This window comes from Hyposmocoma kahamanoa, unplaced genomic scaffold (genome assembly GCF_003589595.1).
Source record: "Hyposmocoma kahamanoa isolate Upper Pololo Valley unplaced genomic scaffold, ASM358959v1 78, whole genome shotgun sequence".
Taxonomy (NCBI): domain Eukaryota; kingdom Metazoa; phylum Arthropoda; class Insecta; order Lepidoptera; family Cosmopterigidae; genus Hyposmocoma; species Hyposmocoma kahamanoa.
Window position 1 is genome coordinate 476561 of NW_020653945.1, and position 20606 is coordinate 497166.

The 20606-nt window shown below is 37.4% G+C and overlaps 2 protein-coding genes across 3 annotated transcripts in view; one reads left to right on the top strand and one right to left on the bottom strand.

Annotated features, from left to right (window-relative positions):
• LOC113232782 (ecdysone-induced protein 74EF) overlaps window positions 1-20606 on the bottom strand; it is a 320596-nt gene that overhangs the window by 165148 nt on the left and 134842 nt on the right. Inside the window, exons 4-7 of one of the 2 annotated variants that reach the window (XM_026467573.1) lie at window positions 10781-10864; window positions 10135-10499; window positions 9507-9752; window positions 8183-8534 (exon numbers count right to left, since the gene is read on the bottom strand). In XM_026467573.1, coding sequence (XP_026323358.1) covers window positions 8183-8534; window positions 9507-9752; window positions 10135-10209 — 673 coding nt within the window. In that variant the 5' untranslated portion in view covers window positions 10210-10499; window positions 10781-10864. Of the gene's footprint in view, window positions 1-8176; window positions 8535-9506; window positions 9753-10134; window positions 10500-10780; window positions 10865-20606 lie in introns of both variants that reach the window. The other variant, XM_026467572.1, reaches the window with a different exon arrangement.
• Window positions 14044-20606, top strand: part of LOC113232783 (U7 snRNA-associated Sm-like protein LSm11) — a 65011-nt gene continuing 58448 nt past the window's right edge. Inside the window, exon 1 of the mRNA XM_026467575.1 lies at window positions 14044-14495. Within this exon, the coding sequence (XP_026323360.1) occupies window positions 14093-14495 (403 nt within the window). The 5' untranslated portion in view covers window positions 14044-14092. The remainder of the gene's footprint in view (window positions 14496-20606) is intronic.

The window sequence follows — 20606 nt, forward strand, 5'->3', positions numbered from 1 at the left end:
ATTTAGGCCTGTATTACGCCAGGCAGGCTCAATGTGGTTTGGGGATATCACGCGTTCTATAACGTTTGTGTCACGTCTTCTTTCAACGTTAGAAAGAGAATTTACAAATGTTTGTAACTTTGAAATTCATAGGCATAAATCGCCACAGAAATTAGAACCGTCTACCTTTCAATTTAAAAACCGTTCTGTCACACACTAGGCTACTATGCTAGTGAGAGTCCAAGAAACCGCAGACTGTCTTGCCGGTTTAAATAACGCAACACAAAAATACCTTATTCATATTGGATCAAAGATCACAACTTGTTATACCGTTTGTATTTTTTTAAATAAAATACTCTTTGTGGAAGAGTTCATTCAGAAAAGTACTGCCACGTGACTGATTTCTGCTGAGAAACGGTAATGTGATTATTACTGCGATCCGGTTTTGAAGGGTAAGAGTGCTGATGAAATTACAGACACTTGGGACTTGTTAATTTACATATGTTTCAGGGTGACGGGCCACTGCGGCAGTGCCCCTCAGATCTTTACGATTTAAAGCTCTGAGTGGCCTGCTATTGACAAATGTGTCGCTGAACATGACTTGGTATTATAATATACATCACCATACTACATATTGGTTATTTAAAACATCTCAAAATGGATAGAAGACTGCAAGGAATAATAATGACACTTGACAACCATACCAACAGCCCGGTCTCAAGTTGATGATTCCCTGTATTATGAGTACCAGAGCAATGGGTTTCACTCCAGGGCATTACCCAGAGCACCCAGATGAGAATCAATTTAGAAAAGTTCATGTCCCAACTTGTCGAAAAAAAGTTTATTTCTTCCCTGGGGGTTTTGCATCTTTACCACCATTAGAATGAATTAGATAACAAACTAAAACAATTTTATGATAATTTTAACAATTCTAAATAATAGCAAGTAATTGGATACGACAGTAACGCGTAACATTGAAGCAGTAAGTGGGTCGGTGCACGCATTATGACTAAATCAACAAACACACGGGTTGAAGATTGTCAGACGACAGCGAGATGTGGAAAGGAAATTATTTGTTTACTCATTTATTTGTTGTAAAATATGTGTTATTTAGTTGCAAATAACATAGTGAAGACGAAAATTGAATAATTTAAGGTGTACACCATGATTTTGACGATAACGTTGCCAGTTTAATTAGAATTAACGAAATCCCAAATTTTACAGCGAGGAAGTATTTATCCGTAAGAATCTGTCGATGCGCTTGCGCCAGTCGCCGCGCCGCCGGTTGGAGTAGCGGCATCGGCGGTGTGGTGCGATGGCTCGCTAACAAATTCTCAAGGCAAATCTTGCGCAACTCAGCGGTGTGTTCTCTGCGGAACACGCCTTCCAAGTACGAGTTGATTTGTTGGTTCAATGGAAAGGAAGGAAGATTCGCGATGGATTTCTAAGACGTCTTATGAGGATGTATACTGTGCATAGGGTATTATAGGTGTTGTAATTAGCAATTAGTTAGGCAGTATAGTTATTTTGTAAACGCTTACATTTTTATAATGTTTATTTGATGTTTCAAAGTAATATTTCTTAAATTATTTGTTACGACATCCGGTCTAGAAGAACAGCTATTGGTTCGTACCGAGACATCTAATAATGATCTGTAGTAATCTGCACAAGAAAAACAAAGTAGAGCAATATCCCTTTCAACGCGAAGCATGCTCCATCTCGTGTGACATAACATAAGCGTATATCATGTGTACGCACACACGACCGGCGGTTGCGCCCGCGCAACCGCGCAGTGAAAACGAGGTCAGGGCTGCGCCGCTGCGCCGACGCGGTAGAGTGTTGGTAAACAGTAGTTGGACTATTTTTGTGCACTCTTAATACTATTTGGGGATTTATCTTTTTCTATGTAAAGTTTACTGTAATTTTGTGTCCAATGCAGGGACGGAGCAGTACACGATATTAAATATTTGAAACTACAGAATACTCCCTCTCTAGCTGGTGCTTATCAACGTGGCTATCTGATCTGCAGCTATCTGAATAAGAATTAAGCAGTGAAAAGGCAGTGTTACCGAATTTAAATCATATACTGTGACTGAGACGCAATGACGTTCGCGCACGGTGCGCGCAGGGATTGCGGATGCACGATCCATGTTGTAAACAACACATGCTCTGTTGTGAACAACATGAGCTACGTGATCTTCAAGCAAGTGTGATCGTACAGCCAAGATACCCTCTTCGGGAAAACTACAGCTAAAACATAGTATGTGTACATAAATTGGATGCAGAAAATCACACAACCCTGGCTATATTGCACACAACTCCAGCTCTCTTGTTGTGTGTGCACAACAAGAATAAATCAACAACACGAAACCTGCTGTTGTCGGAGTTACGAGGTCAGTGGTGACGGTGATTTGATTTATTTCAAAGAAATTGTGCACTGAACGAGTTATTCATGTAAATAGTTGTAACTGATACGAAGCGGGCGTGAGTTACGCGCCGCGTTACAGGAAAATAAAAAGAGTTACATCCTTTTAGTCGACGATAGCGCAATCAATGTTAGTTTTAAAATATCAGGCTTAATATGTCGAGTTCTTGTTGAAATTGATTTACGTTAATAAATAAACAAATTAACGTTTTCGGCTATTTACAGGTCCTTATGGGACCCGCAAATGATAGTTTCAATAGCCAAAGTAACTTCTGTCATAAATTAAAATAACTACATATATAGAATCGTTATTAATGTACTTGAGTTTGATTATTAAGTAGCTTCATTTTGCAAGGACGTAATTTGTGAATCTTGATTGGTGGAGCATGCGGTAGTTGCCTGGGAGGTCATAACATTTTATAATATACCACTTTTTCTCGACTATGAATTTTTAATATGTTTTTCATCACACTTGCACGTAAATAGTAACGAGAAGCGAGAGCGCTTCTCGTTACTCGAACAAGGCCGTAACGAGAAGAAAAATCACCCGCGGGTTTTATTCGAAGCATTATAATCAAGTAAGCCTGTTTGTAATCATACTATTTACATGCAAGTGTTATGAAAAACGTTGTATGTTTCACGGGTGGTACGAAAATTACGAACCTCGACTCCGAAAGTCCTCGGTCTGAGTAATTTTACATTTAAGTAAATTATCGTAATAATATGTTTTTCTCATTACAATCACTATCTTGAAAGGGATAATCAGACGTGGCCTAGATGCTGTTACACAGTTATTGGATACAAAGCGAAAAAAAGACAACAAAACTTATAGTTGTACCCGATGAGCGCATTCAGCCGTCTAAATTATGCCATATTTCATTGATAAATGAACTAAATTAAAAACTTTTTAATGCGCACAACCAGAGAATGCAACACAAACACGATTGAACGCCAACATTTGCAAGTTTGTGATAAAAACAACACCTGCGTAAGTTAACTTCATCGTCCTCAATTGGACAGTACGATTGTTGCCAAGAGTGAAGTTATAAATATACGTTTATATAGACCATATGACTTTTGCTTATTTGTGTTCTAGTTTCCGATATAGATTTCCAAAAAAGCAACTATTTTTAAAGGCTACATGCATGCAGTGCACTGGTGGTGACCGCGGCGGTCGCAGTGACGTCAAATCACAGCCAGGCACTCTGCGACCCTTGACATACTGACATATTTAGATTTCACAGTTCTTTTAAATAAACAAACATTTATTAGGAAATAAACTCATGATTTGAAGTATTGTTTATAAGTTTGTGCTAGCTTTTTTCCTGTTCCTGTTCGCTATTGCTGATATCTAAATTAGTCCATTTTTATTGAAAACGCTTTTAATTGTATGTTTATTGGGAATGCAACAAACGTTACTCAAGAAATACAAGTTTAAAAAAAATAAAATATCTAGTCTCTGCCTGATTGTAAGCTATTCGTAACAGTTGTAATATCACTCAGAGCTTTAAATCGCAAAGATCTGTCACTAACCATAATGTACCCAACGTTGTTCGTCCTAGGTATAGCGGAGTACAATAAACTAGAAGTTAGGCGGGACCTGGCGCTAGTTACGTATATTTTTGAATTGCTATTGGGCAAGCAGTATTGGGGCAAGTAAAGATGTACACTCCTGACAAGTACACGGGGCGAGGGCGGCGGCCGCCCGCTGCGAGCGACACCGCGCGCGCAGACTCAACTGCCGGCTCGAGCGTAGCTGACACAATTGACTTATTTCATTGCACTCCGAGTGAATGCATAAGGGTTGCCTTGCATGTACTGTTATGTTTCTTGAATTGTTTATTTATCTGCCTTCTCTACTGAATTAGGTTTGTCTGTAATGTTAGTGTTAAGTTGTTATGTACAAATAAATAAATAAAAAAAGTTGACAAGTCCCGTGAGATTGTAATTTCACCAGCACCCTTACCCTTCAAAACCGGAACACAGTAATGCTGACATTACTGCTTGGCGGCAGAAATAGGCAAGGTGGCAGTACTTCCCTGGACGAAGTTTTACACAAGGAGCTCTACTGCTGTTAAAAGTTATAAGTAATGTGAATGGTCAAGAAATGGCTTTAAAAAGTCGTACCACATTCACCACAATGTGTCTTGTGCAATCACAACTTACTCAAGATCCAAATGGAAATGTGGAATAAAAATCAAAGGTTGGTCAGCTTTTTTAAATTTGTTATTTATTCCAGTAAACCCTCTCGTGTCATAAAATGCACATTTGGATACTTTGTAAACGCGTAGAGAAGTTTCTTAGTCATGCAGATGACTAAACAGGTTTGAGAGAAACTTGGTGTAGATACCTAGGTTAAGCATATACTTGAACTTGGGTGTTTTTTCTCGGAGTCCCGAGCGGAAGTTAGTTAATAAGGTTGTTTTCATATTAAATTGAAATTGATGACACAAAAGCAGTTGTACGACGAGAAATAGCCAAGTTGAAATAGAGAAAATTATCGTTGGCATAAGACCCGCGTAATGGATTTCAATGTAGAAAGGCGTTTCGACTCGTAAGGCAGACCCGTGCTTAGCGGTGGGGTTAAATATTAAGTCAAAGAACGTGATAAAAAGCCAAAACTATCGAAAAGTAAAGAATATACCCAATCATAGAAAGGACATAACTACCTTTATCCTCAAGAGGCGTAGTATTTTTTGCTCTACCTTTTTTTATAGACATCTAGAAACTTTCATTAAATGCACCGCTAAGAGCCAAAAAATGATGACACTTGTTCACTTTGCGTCAAATGTTTGAAAAAGGTTTCCTCCACGCTCCAGGGCCGATTTAGCTCCTTGGGGAACGTCCGAAGGAAGAACTCTAATGGCGGCGTTTGTCTGTGAACTTTTAAGTATTTGTTTAAGTAATCTGTTTTTAGGGTTCCGTATAAGAGTAAAAGGAACCCTTATAGCTTCGTCAGCATTTGCAATAATTATTACAATGGATTCAAATAGTTCTAAAAATTATTTTATTGGTAAAATGGCATTTAATTTACTATTTAATTCTGTGACTGTGAACTGGCAACGGGTATTATCTCAATTTCCTAAAGATTTCACTCTTTAATACCATTTATACTATTTCGTACTCCGCAGCGTTGCAAGAAATTCCATTGCTTTTAATAACATGTGTAATAAAAATATTTAAAAACTACGTATTTTTATTTAATAAACCTGATACTGTATAAATGACGCAGACAAGTTTTTTCTTCATCCTGTAAAGTTGTCGAAATTGAGATAGTACCGGTTGCCAGTTCACAGTCGATATGCTACCTAGGAGAAGTTGCGACGAACGACTACGAAACCCTATCAAGTGCGTATTCGACACGCTCTTTATGGATTTTTTGGCAACAACATTAGCTTTTTAATTTATCTCGCTTATGGTGCTCGGTGTTGGGAGATAAGGGATTGAGCGAAATCACGTGTTGCTACCGATCTTCTAATGGGAAGGTTGTTCCGTATCTTTGTCGCTCCTTGGAAGAAGCGTATTTTAGTGTAGACTACCTACACTATTTACGTACGGTTTGATTAAGTAAATTAATTAATAGTATTTATTGAGATTATTGTGAAATTACTACTTTTGTTACGATTATGAATACAAAGAATTTCCCAAAAAATCTCAATAAATACATTTGATCGTAGCCGATACCTGTAAAGGTATCGGCAGCGGTGAGGAGGTTATTCAAAAATGTCTCACTAGATGTCGTCACTAGCGGTGACGAATGCCGAAAAGCCAGTACAAAGATCTATAACTGTAGCTCAGTTGGTAAGAGCAAAGCTACGGTGCAGCATGGCCGTGGGTTCAAGTCCCACCGGGTCGACGAAATTTTTTCTGTGTGTTCGATCTGTAATGAATAGTACCTAAAGTAGCAATGTTGGTGCAACATTATGTATTTTGTTCCCGTCGGAACCCAAACTCCCGTAACATATAGTTTCTTTACACAATGCCTCTAAAGAAACAAACTAGGTACTATGCAGATAATATAAATCTTTATGCGAGATATCTAAGGTATAATAGAGAATCGGTGAAATAGGCTAAAGCCGAAACAGGCCAGAGTGATTACGTATAATAGCATCAGATCGGCGATCGTGATCGATGATGCTGAGCCCGCGCCGACCGCGGCATCCGTCGACTAGATGCAGGGAAAGTGCATAGAAATGCAGCTTTCGCTTCCGCCCGTGAGGGGGCGCCTCCGACACCGATTTGTGTACACTTAAATTGGAATTATTATGCCAGTATTACTCGACGAAATTCAAAGTTTCTATTTGAACGTATGTAGTGAATATGGTCGTATAATTGTATAAGGCATGTATTGAAATGTTCATTTGAAATTTGCGAAAGCATCGGGCATAAAATCTAAACGGTCATCTTTTTTAGTGATTGATCCTCTTTCTCTGAGACATAAAAACAAATTAAACGGATGGATATTTAAATCTATCCAGAGCTACGCAAAAAATGTTTGATTTGTATAAATTAATTTTGATTTGATAACTTTGATGTTGGACTTCAAAACTAAGCAAATGAGCATTAAAAATAAAATGTAGATATTTTTATACTAATATTATATTAATTATAATATAATTTGACCTGAAAACAGGTTCAGAAATGCAAGCAAATTGGTTTCTCGCACTCGCCGGTCACTCCATTTTCATATACTTACCTAACCTATTGAACAGAGGGTGCAACCAAACAACCAAAATTTATTAGGAGATCAATATCAAAAGATATACTGGTTGTAAATATCACCAATTCATAAAGAGGATCAAATATTATTTTTGAATACCAAATATCAATTTAGTATGCTTAAACATAACAATAGTGTCACCTTGAATGCAGTTCATTTATAACTTATCCGTAGATCAGGTAATATAAATAGAACAATTAATATACATATGAAACGTATAAAATAAATAACGTTCATTTCAAAAAAAACGTTCAAAAAAGTGCACATTTACAATAGATCACTTATTTCTTTTATGATATCATCTATCATTGTTGTTCAGAAAGAACTAAAGACGCCGTCACACAACAAGTGTACGTGATTCTACTGTTAGGAAAGTTCGGTAAGTTCATTTATAGGGTGATAATCTTTATAAGAAAACACACTAATAAAGGTAGAAATGATTGGTCGAAATAAAGTATAATTTAGTTCTTAGGAATCAATTATCTAAGTATAGACTGCGTGAAGTTTTCTTGGATGTGATTTATTAAGGAGGTAATTAGTATACCCATGCCTTTGCTTCTAATATAAAGTAATAGAGCTTAACTGTCAGTAGTTTCTCAACCTAAGCCTGCGACGACTTGTAGAAAACCTCATCAGCGAGTGTGATTTTATGACTCATAATAATGGTATCTGTAATATACAAGATATTAATACTAACTTTCTCACTGGCGGCTAAGCGCTTTACGAGGTAAAAGCGGCCAAACGCGAAAGGAAAATCGCTGACACTTCCTCGAGCGGAAATTGAAAGTGGATTGTGATCGTGGAGAAAACTGCATAAGACGGGCCATGGTGCATCGATGCATTTTAAAAACGAAACACTAATAGTGACATCTAGCAACATTTCTTTAAACTAAATAGAATTAATTTGCTCTGCGACCTCTAGTGGTAGTATAATGTACTAAGACAGCCTTACGAATTTTAGTTTGCTAATATATTACCTAGTTCCGCTACTCGACACTAGGTGGCGCAAAAATTAATACTTGCTCTTAAGGATAAGGAATAAAGGAATTTACCTTTACCTCCACCAGCATCATGCACCTGCGGCTTCCCACTCGGCACTCTCTGCATCGGTGAAGCGTTGCCATAGTTCATACTCGTTCCATTGTAATCCGAACTAATCGGTTCTTGCTTTATGCAGCTAGATGTCGCTGCTAATTTTTCCGCGAGTAAAGGATTTGCGGAAGCGATATTGTATCTTCCGTTATTTATATTATTTGCCACGGCATTGTTGATGGCGTTAGTGCCGGATCTTAGTAATTGCTGCAATCGTTGCTGGCCGTTGTTTTGCAAAAGTTGGCTGCTTGTCTGGTAACTGTAGCCTTGCATTTGACTCCCAGACGCTGGCGATGATACGTTATTGTTTTCTTCTTGCTGGAATTGGAAACAAAGCTTTAAATATGTATTTGAATCTAAATATGTATTACTTAAGCAATTCATATTTACTAGGAAACAAATACATTGTATAGAATTATATATTCTTAAATTTCAAAAGTTGAGTGATGTTTTTATTTCCAATATTTTGACGTTATCCGCAAATTAGTCTCACCTTCTAGATTATTGATAAAAACCCAGTTAAAAGGATACTAATATGACAAGGCCCCTCCACGATAGCATATTATGTAGTCATTGACCTATATAATATCTATTGAGATTCATATCTGCAGTATACGTATATTGAGATAATGAATATTATACAACATCACATAGGTTGCCCTGATCCCAAAGTAAGTAGCTAAAGCATTTGTGTTATGGAAATCGGAAACAACGACGATTTCACAAAAGCCCAGATCCGAGACAGTATAGAAAAGTTAGTACCTATACTACACTGATCCGGCCGGGGATCGAACCCGGGACATCAGAGATACGGACACCATGACAGCCGCTGTATAAGCCACCCGACAACGGACGAATCCACCGATAAGCAAAATATTATTACATTTGTGTTTTTTGTTACAGTGTTTTTTTAAATGGGACCATATGGGGAAATCCGAAACCATAGACGATGCAAGGAAACTGTCTGAACCATTAACTCTTTTTTTCTGAAAACAATTTTGGTATAGTAAATTTTTTGGTCAAGCGTGAGTTGCCCATAAAAATGAATAAAATTGATCAAATTTTTTTTGTGCTGATCGACTCAGTTTAAGGATAAAACTGAGTCGATTAGCACTAATCAAAGACCAAAAATTTAACTAGGCCAAAATTGTTTTCACAAAAAAGAGTTAATGGATCCTGAGAGAGTTTCCTTGTACCTTCCATGGTTTCAGATTTCCCCATACTGCTCCACTTTTAAAATCACTCTGCATATCACAATTGCTTAGGCATCAGAAATACATGGGAACTCACCTTAATTTCAATTGGTGGAACATTAGACGCGGTGGCGTTAGTGAGGTCCGTAAAAAAAGTCTCAAAATTGTCAAAGGCGGTCTCCCCGAGCTGTTTGAGTATGTCGTCGGGGTCCGCGGCCTCCGCGTCGGTCTCCAGCGAGAGCCCGCCAACGATGTTTGACAGCTCGGCCTGCGACAGCTCGCCCAGTGAGGACGCCATTTGTTGCAGAGCAGCTGTTTGCCCGCCTGCCGCTGCTACCGCGTCCTGGAATCGAAATAAATTGCGACTGTTAATATTTTTAAAGTGTAAGTAGGTGCGCTGTTTGTCAACGATGGGGGGAACATTTGGAGAAAACTGCATGAAGTAGATGGTTCACAAACCTTTGTTCCCAACCAGTGTTAGTTAGGTCAGGATGTTGGACCTAATCCCAAAGCATCCTTAGAAGAGGCCTATGCCGAATAGTGACGTAATGTTTTTAATTTTAGTTAAATGTTTACTTATTTACCCATTATAAAGTCTATTCTTTGTTACAAGTCGTTTACGTGTGCCCATAACAGCGTATATGTTGCTCATTGATAGATTTTTCCTCAAACACAACTTGTTGCGTAATTTCGATATATTTATCATGGCTATGACAAATAGTCACCTGAACACAATTGGAGAGGTCGACCATCCTGCCCTCATTCTCGGCGGACCACCATTCGTCTTCAATAAATGGCATCGCCAGCGCCGTTGAGTGCGGCGCATGCGTCCCCGCCACCTTGTCTCCGCCACGAGGCGCCACTATCCACAATCACAATCACCGACTCACAAACACACTGTCTCTACTTCTACACTAGTAAATTCGTTACAAATATTTGGCAGCGTTTTGGACGGAGGGTACATTCTTCGTTGCTTGTTGCGCTATTCGCACGGTTGGTACTTAGTTGCTGTGGAACACATGACGGTGTTGCTTGGCGCCCTCGGCCAGGTTACCTCACGCCTCTCGCTCCGTTCCTCTTCAACAGCGACCTGCGAAAAAAGGGAGAGTAGGCTTCCACGTTTTAAAAATACTTTTTAGGCCCTACGGTAGCAACGCAAACGGCTCAGTGGTATAATTGTCTGAAGGTGTTGCGCACAATTTGGAGACTCTCGAGACGGAGATCAAGAAAATCGGTTCAGCAGTTGAATAAGCACATGTATATTGGGTTATTGGTGAAAAAATGGGCGTCCAGAGCGTAGTGGAACGTATACAGACATATGTAAGGAGGAGGTATTTTTCTATAAAGGCGTCAGTTCTGCGCCGAGGTCACCTGGCTACGTCCCGGTGAATGTCGAACCGCCGATACAGCATAGAGGCAGCCGTCCAGCGTCGCCTCGCCCACTGTGCACGCTCACTGAAAATTAAACACGTGCGTACTTACAATTAGGACTCGGGTATTTTGACGAATATTTAAGGCATCAGAGCTAAGCCCTGAATTAATTTTAAAACTTGGAATAATTACAATTATTTTATTGCGATTGATTAGTAATATAAAGATCGCACACAGAAAAATATCTTCAAACCCGATGGGACTTGAACCCATGACCACGCTGTACCGTAGCGCTGCTTTAACCAATTCATCTTCAGGTCAAGTTATCGACTTGTCGAAATTCTCTTATGTGTTTTTGCTATAGATATTTGTAATGATTTTTTTTGGCATCAGCGCCTCTGGTGACATCTAGTAAGAGATTTTAGAACAATTATTTGGCAACTGAAAAGCGACAGTAACTGAGATAACGCGTAATAATTATGAAATAGTGCATTGATTGCATTCTTGAACTTAAATTTTAAATGCATGTATTCGTTGTTTTCTTTCATACGTAATAGATAATAAAGGTGGTTTGTAAACAAGGTTCTAGGTCTATTCCCTATAGTCCCGTCTCATAAAAACACGCCTATCTGCTCAAATATCAATATTATCAAACACAATGCGAAATGTTTGACCTTGCAAGTTAAAACAAAGTGATCTACAAAACGTGATTGTACGGGCTCAGACTCACGTGTGGATAGAATCGACGGCGTTGCATCATTGAGAACGTGAGCTTGCGCCTACAGTGTTGACGGCGTCTACGCTTGTTTAAAATGATCCCTGCTGATTTTCATAATTTGCTAACACATTAAGTATCCAGGTGAGACCATCTACTTTAAGTAGTAGCAGTATTAATCAACTGTGTCGGATTTTGAAATTTTGAAACTTAAAATAATGGAAAGCCGTGGGTTCGAATTCGAACCTCGCAGGTTATCGGAATTTACGTGCGAAATTTCGTTCGAAATTTACTATGAGCTTTCGGTGAAGGAAATTATCGTGATGAAACCTGTACGTCGAATAAAGTTAACAATCTTCGGAATACGCGTCCCCAACCCACGTTAGACCATCGTGGCGGATAATGGCCTAAACCCTTGCCTTGAGACTCGTACCCGGCAGCGGGACGTATAAATGGGTTGACGATGATTTAAATAAGGGAAATAAAAGAGCTTATCAATTTTAGCCCTACGGCCGGCAATGCATTCCAGATTAAGTAACCTGTTGAAATCTGTCCAAAGATAACTTTTTTATAAAAAAGAACCGACCTCGAAAGTTCAAATTCAAATTCAAAATAATCTTTATTTCATAGGTAAGCATTATAACACTTGAAATCGTCACAATGGTTAAACTCTACCGCTCATTCGTAAGGCAGATTCCCCTGAGAAGAATGAGCAAGAAACTCTAGGGGTTGCTCTTTGTAAATAACATTTACAATATTTTTTTTTATTTGAAACATCAGAGATCGAGACTACCTCTATGAGCTAAACGGGTACTACCACGGATTTTTGTCATCCAAGTACGCAGAAGTTGTATAATAACCTTTAGTATAAAGTTTTTGTTTCACTATAGTTTTAAACCTCGTGAAAGGCAAATTTTGTATATCAACCGGAATCTTGTTATAGAAGCGTATACATTGCCCCTTAAATGAATTAAAAAATAAATCTATTTTGACCGTCTTTTTTTGACCATTTGTATGTCTGCTTTTGCCGCTCATAGATCCAAAGCTTCATATTTTTATTTATTACACGTATTTATTATATTATATATTTATTATACATTTACATTTGCAATGCAACAGACAGAGATCACTTTAAAGCGGCTGAGGCGAAATTGATAAACGTGCAAAGTTATGATGACACGTATTGGCAACTGTATTTGGGCGAGTATTATGGTTTTGAACACAATGTTTATTACTAATTGTTTTAGTTAGGTATGTCTGTCTGTAACTCGATGAACGATTTTCGGAACGAAGTATTTCTTATTACATAGATATTTTCATACAAGCTTACTACGGCTCAACATTTGGGCTCCATTTAATTCTGTATACTGATATTATAGTCTCATTAGACAACGTTTTCCTTCTACTTTCTCATTGTCATATGAGCATCAATCAATTAAAACATCATTTGCATTTCAAATAGAAAGCTAATTTGTCAACAGTCCAAATATTAATTACGCTCTATACGACAGCCAATAATTAAAATACTATAGCGTAACTAAAAACTTCATCGTATGCAAGCGCAAGCGCAAAAAGTGACAATGCACGGAAGACAATGACACGAGAATGTTGCCATCGCCAACTAAAGCATACAATGCGTGTCTTTCACTATAATTACGCAAAAAGAAAGACTTTTGTTTTCTAAAACGCTTCCTTGTACACTTTCATATTGTTTTTCTACACGCTATTTTCTAGACAACGTTGTTATACATTGAATAATAGTTAAATAATAACATACACATTGTTTTGTTTGTGTAATTACCCTTAATCATCACTTTAACATTAATTATGAATAGAACAAAGTAAATACCTTTAGTTTATTTCTTAAACGTTCTTCATGCAAAAGTCATTTTAATAATCAAACAAGTGACGCCATCTATTGTCTACTAGCGTAACTAAAGTCTATATTTGTGTTTTGTTTTAAAAAGATTTCTGTTACTAGAAAATAAATAACCGTCTCTGTATTTGCTCTGATACGTAATAACGGTCCATGTATAAATTTTCCTGCATAAAATGTCCCTTGAAAGATTTATAGGCAGAGTGCAGGTCAACCTTGAGCCATTACTTCCTCTTGCATATTGCAGGCCATACGCGCTGGCGCAACTACGATGGCTAGCTTAGGATATTAATTGTACTGTAGATACAACGTTAACGTCCGCATTAATAATAAAGATAATTTGAATTGTTAAATTATTCATTAAAAATTGCGCCTCAAACAAAAGCCAAAAATAGATATTGCGTTTCGTTACGCTCATAATACTTAATAAGAGTGTTGTTACAAAGTTAGAGGAAGAACCTTCAACATTCTAACACGAGATCATTGTGATTGCAATGTCGATAAAGAACCTGTCTAAAGTATAATTTGATGCAATTATATTCACCCATGATTCAACATATATATTTTTTAAACTTTAATTACTTATATTTCCGCATTAACAAATAAGAATAAAAGTATTACTGTACAGTTACGTACCTTTATTTATCAAAGCCAAATAGTTAAATATACACATATTATAACATGATTTCTGGAAAATAAATCATAGTTAGTTTACTTCGAGATGTCTTTGCATAAAACGAAACGTGTACCCAATGTTTTGACATTTCATCCTGAAATACTCCTAACCTCACTTTTTTGTTATGGTTTTGCGGTCTGCGATTATATCGATATGTCCGGCAAAAACAATTCAGATTCATCAACTTCCGAGTCCGAAGTCAGTGCCTGTAGTTCTAGTTTTAATCCTTTGAAAGTTTTGTATTCTAAAAAGGCTAAAATTCCCGTACGAAATGCGCCGATGTACGAAAATATTCAGCAGTACGAAGTTTCGTTAGGGAATGCTAATATCGCTGCAGTGGGCCAGGGGGAGCTAGTCAGACGCAGAGAAGAAGAAAAACAGAGACGAAAAGCGAAGGAAAAAAGAGAATTAGAGGAGAAAAACAAGCAAAGATTCGCTCAATATCAAGGTAAGCATTTTCAGGTTAGTAAATTGTTTTGTTGCTGTGAATGACGTACAATGCACGTGAATAAGTATTATTTACTACGTATTAATCAGATCAAGTAATGTAGACGGCATTTAATGTAAGACATAGTGTATAGCAAGTCTCGAGTTTACATATTTTTAACCGACTTCAAAAAAGGAGGAGGTTCTCAATTCCACTGTATGCTTCTTTTTTTTTGTATGTATGTTACGCGATAACTCCGGTATTTGTGAACCGATTTTCATGATTCTTTTTTTAATGGAAAGGGGGTACTTCCATAGTGGTCCCATTTCATTTTGAAGAAAGTCATCCACCTCTAAGGCTGGCTGTTCATGCTTGAAGATACATTTTTATAAATAGCGCCTAAATGTTACTTAAGGAGCAATTATTTTAATGGTTGATTTTGCTATTTTTCCAATTCAAGGTGTTTTTCTCTCAATATACTTTCAGTAATGAGAACCGATTTTTACATCTCCAATATCAAGTCCTGTATAGTGATGAACTAGGGGATATTTCAATAAAACTTAGTAAATAGACTTAATTCCATGTACTTTTGAGGTCAGTTTTTTAGTACTCTGTACTGAGATTATTATATAATTATGATAAATATATTGTTTTTCACTTATGTTATGACTGAACTCTTATCAAGTTGTAAAATCCATTAAAAACATAAGAATGATTAATAAAATTTGTTTATTAGGTAAATAAACTTTGTAATAATATATTAACTATAGTGGATAAGGAAAAACAAATAGAGGCGTTGCTAAGAATAGCCAAGGGCAAATAAATGTATGTTGTTTCATAGGACTAATAATTGCTATTACATATTCAGTTAGAGATAGAGGGAAAGCTCAACAAGAAAATTGATATAAAACTTGCAGTTGTGACACTTTTGTAAGCTTTTTTTTTATATAATATCAAGTGACGGGATGAACAAGTCATGCATCTGATGGTAAGCTTTAAATCACAAATATCTGAGGGGCACTGCTACTGCGCCTGTAATGTCATCAGCACCCTTATACCATTCAAAACTGGAACGCAGTAATGCTAACATTGCTGCTTGGCAGCAGAAATAGGCAAGGTGGCAGTACTTCCCAGGACAAACTCTCTCACATGGATCTCTGCTGCTGCTAAGTGAATGTTTTGAGTCTTAGTGGTTCTAGTATTTGTAAAAATCAAACAATAAATAATATTATAAATGTGAAAGTAAATCTGTTTGTTACGTTTTCATGCCAAATCTGCTGAACAAATTTTGGTATAGACAGGATGTAGGAGAAGGACATAGGCTACTTTTTGTCATAAAAATAAATCTTAAAGAGGATGGAACTTTGTGTATAGGAACCAATCGTTTCTTAAGTAAGGGATCTAAAAATTCATGTTTGTCTTTTGAAAAAAATAAATAAAACAAATAAAATTGTGTGGTACAGTAGGCTACTCAAAGTAATTATTCTAGGCAAACTAAGGGTCTTATTCCAGAACTCTACTACATACTGAAGTCAGGGCATGAGTATTGCAGTGAGCACTGAAAAATCATACTCAAGTTCTTGCCATTAGGGTCGTAATTTCAGTGCTACAAATCATACTCAAGTCTGCTCAAATACTGACTTGATCATTGAGTAGAGTTCTGGAATACGACGATAAGGCACGGGCGCCAGCTAGTACTTCATAATTTTCCATATTATGGTATGGGACTTTTACTACAATTTTATGTGAAAGAACCATTGTTTCAGATACATACATACTTTCAGCACTGTGAACCATAAATTATGTTTGTTTCTCAAAATAAATAAGATTTTGTTGAAATATTCAGGGTTATTTGTAAAATACTGATAACCTCGCTGAACTATATTACCAACATCAGAAACAACAACTTTTGTTCCATGACTTTTTACAAAATGTAATAAATGTACTAAAAATAAACTTTTAAGTTTTTGTTGTACTATCTGACACTTTTTAGATCTGCATTTGGTAATAAATTGTTTAGCAACACCTCTTATGTGGTTTATGTCACCGCATAGAGTTACTACTGCTTAGAGACATCTACTTCAATATTTTTAGAATTTAACTATTTGTGTGAGTCTAAAGTCTAAACCAAGCTAGGTGTATGTATGTGTATTCTCCCCTTGTGGGAACCAGAAAACTGGCCTAATTATAACCTTTTGTAATGATATCAAGTAAAGAGGCGAATGAGTTGTCATCTCGTGGTATGCTAAACATCAATAATAGACGTTGTGCCACTCAGAGCTTTAAATCGCAAAAATCTGAAGACCACTGCCACTGCGTCACCCTGACGACAAGTCTACCCATAACAGTTGTTGCGTCTGTAATTTCACCAGCACCCTTACCATGCTCAAATTACTGCTCGGATGCAGAAACAGTATAGTGGCAAATTAAAAAGAAATCTTATTTTGTTCTGCAAATTTTCGCTAAATGTTTTATTTTAAAATTAATCTTCATAAATGTGCGTTTAGAAATCACCACACTTTCAATACCACCCCGTACTGGAGGTCATTCTAGGCCGCGCGTTCAACGCACGCGGCTCTGTGTCACCGGCGGCCGTTAACCTTTCCCCTGCCCCTCCAGCCCCCACAAGCCTAGATGATCTGCACCCGCCCTGGAGATTGCGATGTAGGTCGGATGTTTTCAGTCAAGTTTTTTGGCCTTACATATTTAGGATATTTTGGGGCGAACAATATCTTGAATTCTTCGGAAGTTTTTTTCTATCATCATTCTGCGTGATCTTTTCACCAGCCTAATGTGAAGTAAGAAGGGACGGTAATAAATTTAAATACATTTTTGTGTAAGCGAAGATCTCGATTTTTTAAATTTACAGTCATGGTATTTGTTTCATCGTGCGATATTTGATCTTAAGTTTTCAAACTTAAGAGTAGGGAACCAAATATATAATTACTTGTCGGATTTCAGTTTCGGGCTTAACCCTGACATACCTAGTAACCTAGGAAGTCTATCTATCTGGAGTTGTACAATACTAGACGTGTATATATATTTACTACAACACAACAACAATACAGCGTTTTTGTAACGTTAAACGTTTGGTTTCCCAAATCAATCATCTGCACTGTCATTTTGTTTTTTATTTTTACAGTCAATTGTCTACTTTATTTTTGGCTATTTTTACGACTGTGCGAATAATCATTTTTTTGTATACACATGTACCACGAAATAGCGCCTCTGTGACGTTAAAAATACGCACGACGACGTGACATTAACACGTGGTAGTATGATTTCTAAAGTGGCACGTCAGTTCATATTATTTTTAAAGTTCATTATCAGTCTTATATCGTGGTTATTAATCGTTTTTACAACCCATTATACGTGTTACTGCTGTACGGTTTCCTCCAAGGAGAGGGTTTAGGCCATAGCCTGCCTGGCTGGCCCAATGTGGGTTGGAGATCGTCACACGTTTTCCAAAGGTTACGAACCTTCTTCGACATGCAAGCTAGTTTCTTTGCTTTGTTTTGCTTCACCATTAGCGAGAGACATGTTGCTATGAAATATTCGAAAATGTGTGTAACTCAGAAATTAAATTCATATGTACATGCCGTCATTCGAATAGTTAACCTCTTAGGCTGCTAACACATCGACTACATGCAGTTAATGCGTGAAGTCGGTAATCAACTTCATGGAGCCGACACCACGACTGCAAACATGGAGTCAATCTGTTAGCAGCCTAAATTGAGAAGCAGCCTAGTTCTCCTATGGGGCTACCACCGCTATATTATATTTTCACAATGGTCACATTTAATATTACACATGGTGATAATTTATTAGCTGGCAACATTCCTTTAAGGGCATGGTCATTACATGAAATCAATCAACTTTTATTATATAGTCGCAACTGAAATAACCATCAATCATATAATGATAGTTAATAATAATAGCTTTGTATAGAAAGTTGGCTGCCGAATATAACATACAAGATTTACTAACTATTCGTTAAAGCAGAAATATATCAATTAACTTTAATTTAACCTTAACTGTCTCTGTAGAGACAGAGAGAGATTGGAGTCATTTGAAATGTCGTGCTGGAGGCGAATGGAAAAAAGAAAACGGATTGAAAAGACATCAAATGAGTAAGTTTTGGAAAGGGCTGGGGAGGAGAGAAGTCTTTTGAATACAATAGAGGACAAGGGGGAAAATGTTTGAATATTTGTTGCGTAATGACGAATTTGTGAGAGTGATAATTGAGGGGAGGATAGATAGAATGGAGTACAGTGAATGAATAAAAAAGAAGATCAAAGTGAACAGCTATAGAGAGGTCAAAGAATGGGCTATGAACTGTGAGGAGTGGAGAAGGCTACACCGACAAGAGTCTGGCTCTTAAATAAGAAGATGATGCCCCCGTGGCCGAACGATTACCACCCTGGATTGCTACGCAGAGATTCCCGGGATCTGGAGAAATATTTGTATGGCCTACATTTATTTCTCTCATGAGTTTGGGTGTAATTTGTGGTTGTCTATGTGTGTGTCCATGGCACTCGCGATACACGGTTTCCCTAGTGCGGGGCGATTAGTGTGTGCGTTAACTACAAAAAAACTTTAGTCCAAAATGTTCGTAGGAATACTACCTTTGAAGTTCTCGTCCTGGGTGCCGTTTTTCGTCCTTCGAATAATCGATCGTCTACGACGTCGGGTTGTGCCGTAACTGCGTAATTCATAGTATGTCTATTTCTGAAATTTCTACCGCGAGACGCTTACTAATTCAATTGATAAGACTTAAATACCAGGTCCCAAGTTCCTGATTGTAGAATCGTTTGGATTTCCAACTTGAACCTTTAAAGTTCTTTCTTATTTCATTTTAATCGAAACTGTATTTCAGTATTTACGTTATGGACGTAAAGTTCGAATTAGTACGCAACGAGACTGGCAGAAAATGCGGCACAATGTATAAATTGGCAACGGAAACGTACGCGTACGTTGTCCCAATGAATTATCATAACCTACTGCCTACATACTTATCTTAGGTATAGAGCTTGCCCTTTCACAAGTTTCGAAGGGGAATGCTCAAAGGAATATTTAGACAAATTTCCTTTTCAGAGGCCGTTTAACATTGCACAAGATTCGCGCTGTATTATCAACGTGTGTATAAACGTGACGTTATCAGATCGTGAGTCATTAGGTATTTGAATATTATTAATAGTTATGTTTTACCTTATCATCCAAACTCCGTTTTAGGCAACGTGTCATCTTTATTGCACTGCGATAGTTTACCTCAAGCGTCTGAAATAGCCATCATGTAGTGTTGTTTTAATTCATGAAAATACGTAGTAAGTGCAACTACACCGCGTGTTCATATATTTGAAAACGATTCCAAGAAAAAGAAGGCTGAAAATTGAGTGCAGTGTACAATTGACTGTTGACAATATACTGAATGGTAAGAAAAACGCTGGATACGAGAAGTCCAAACTTTAGAAATACAATTTAGATTAGATCACGGCAGTGACCCGCTTTTAGCTCATAAATAAATGCTATAAATAGTGAAAAAATATCTTATTTACAAAGAACAACGCGTAAAGTATCTTAATCATTCTTCTCTTAGCTATGAAAAAAGACATTTATGATTTCGATATTTTAATTCTATGGCTAGATTTAGCAGTTGTCATGTTAAACCAAAATCCCCAATAGATCAGAATTTCAATTTCCCCGATTACTTCAGCAGTAAAAGTCATTAATCTCCCATTGATTGGCAAATGTAGGTATCCCTGAATGAGGAATCGATCGTGACGGCTGTCGACAATGGAGCCGGCTCATTTGCATGCGCCCGTGACCCGTTGCCCCGTCGGCCTTGCCTTAGTGTTGCTGATGTTTTTTGTTACGTATTTTTTTTCTAGTGTAATAGTTTGTTGGGGTCCTTTGCACGACTGAGGTATTCTGTTGAGACGTCGAGAGTTTTAATACAATACAATAGAGTTTTAATACTTTGCAATTGGATCTCGGAATTCTTGAGTGAACGTTCCATCCGAGTGGTCTTAGAAGGTTACTTTTCCGAACATATGGCGATAGATTTCCTATAGATAGAGATGAGAGTTCCTCGGGGTTCCGTACTGTCTGCAACTCTCTTTCTGCTATATATCA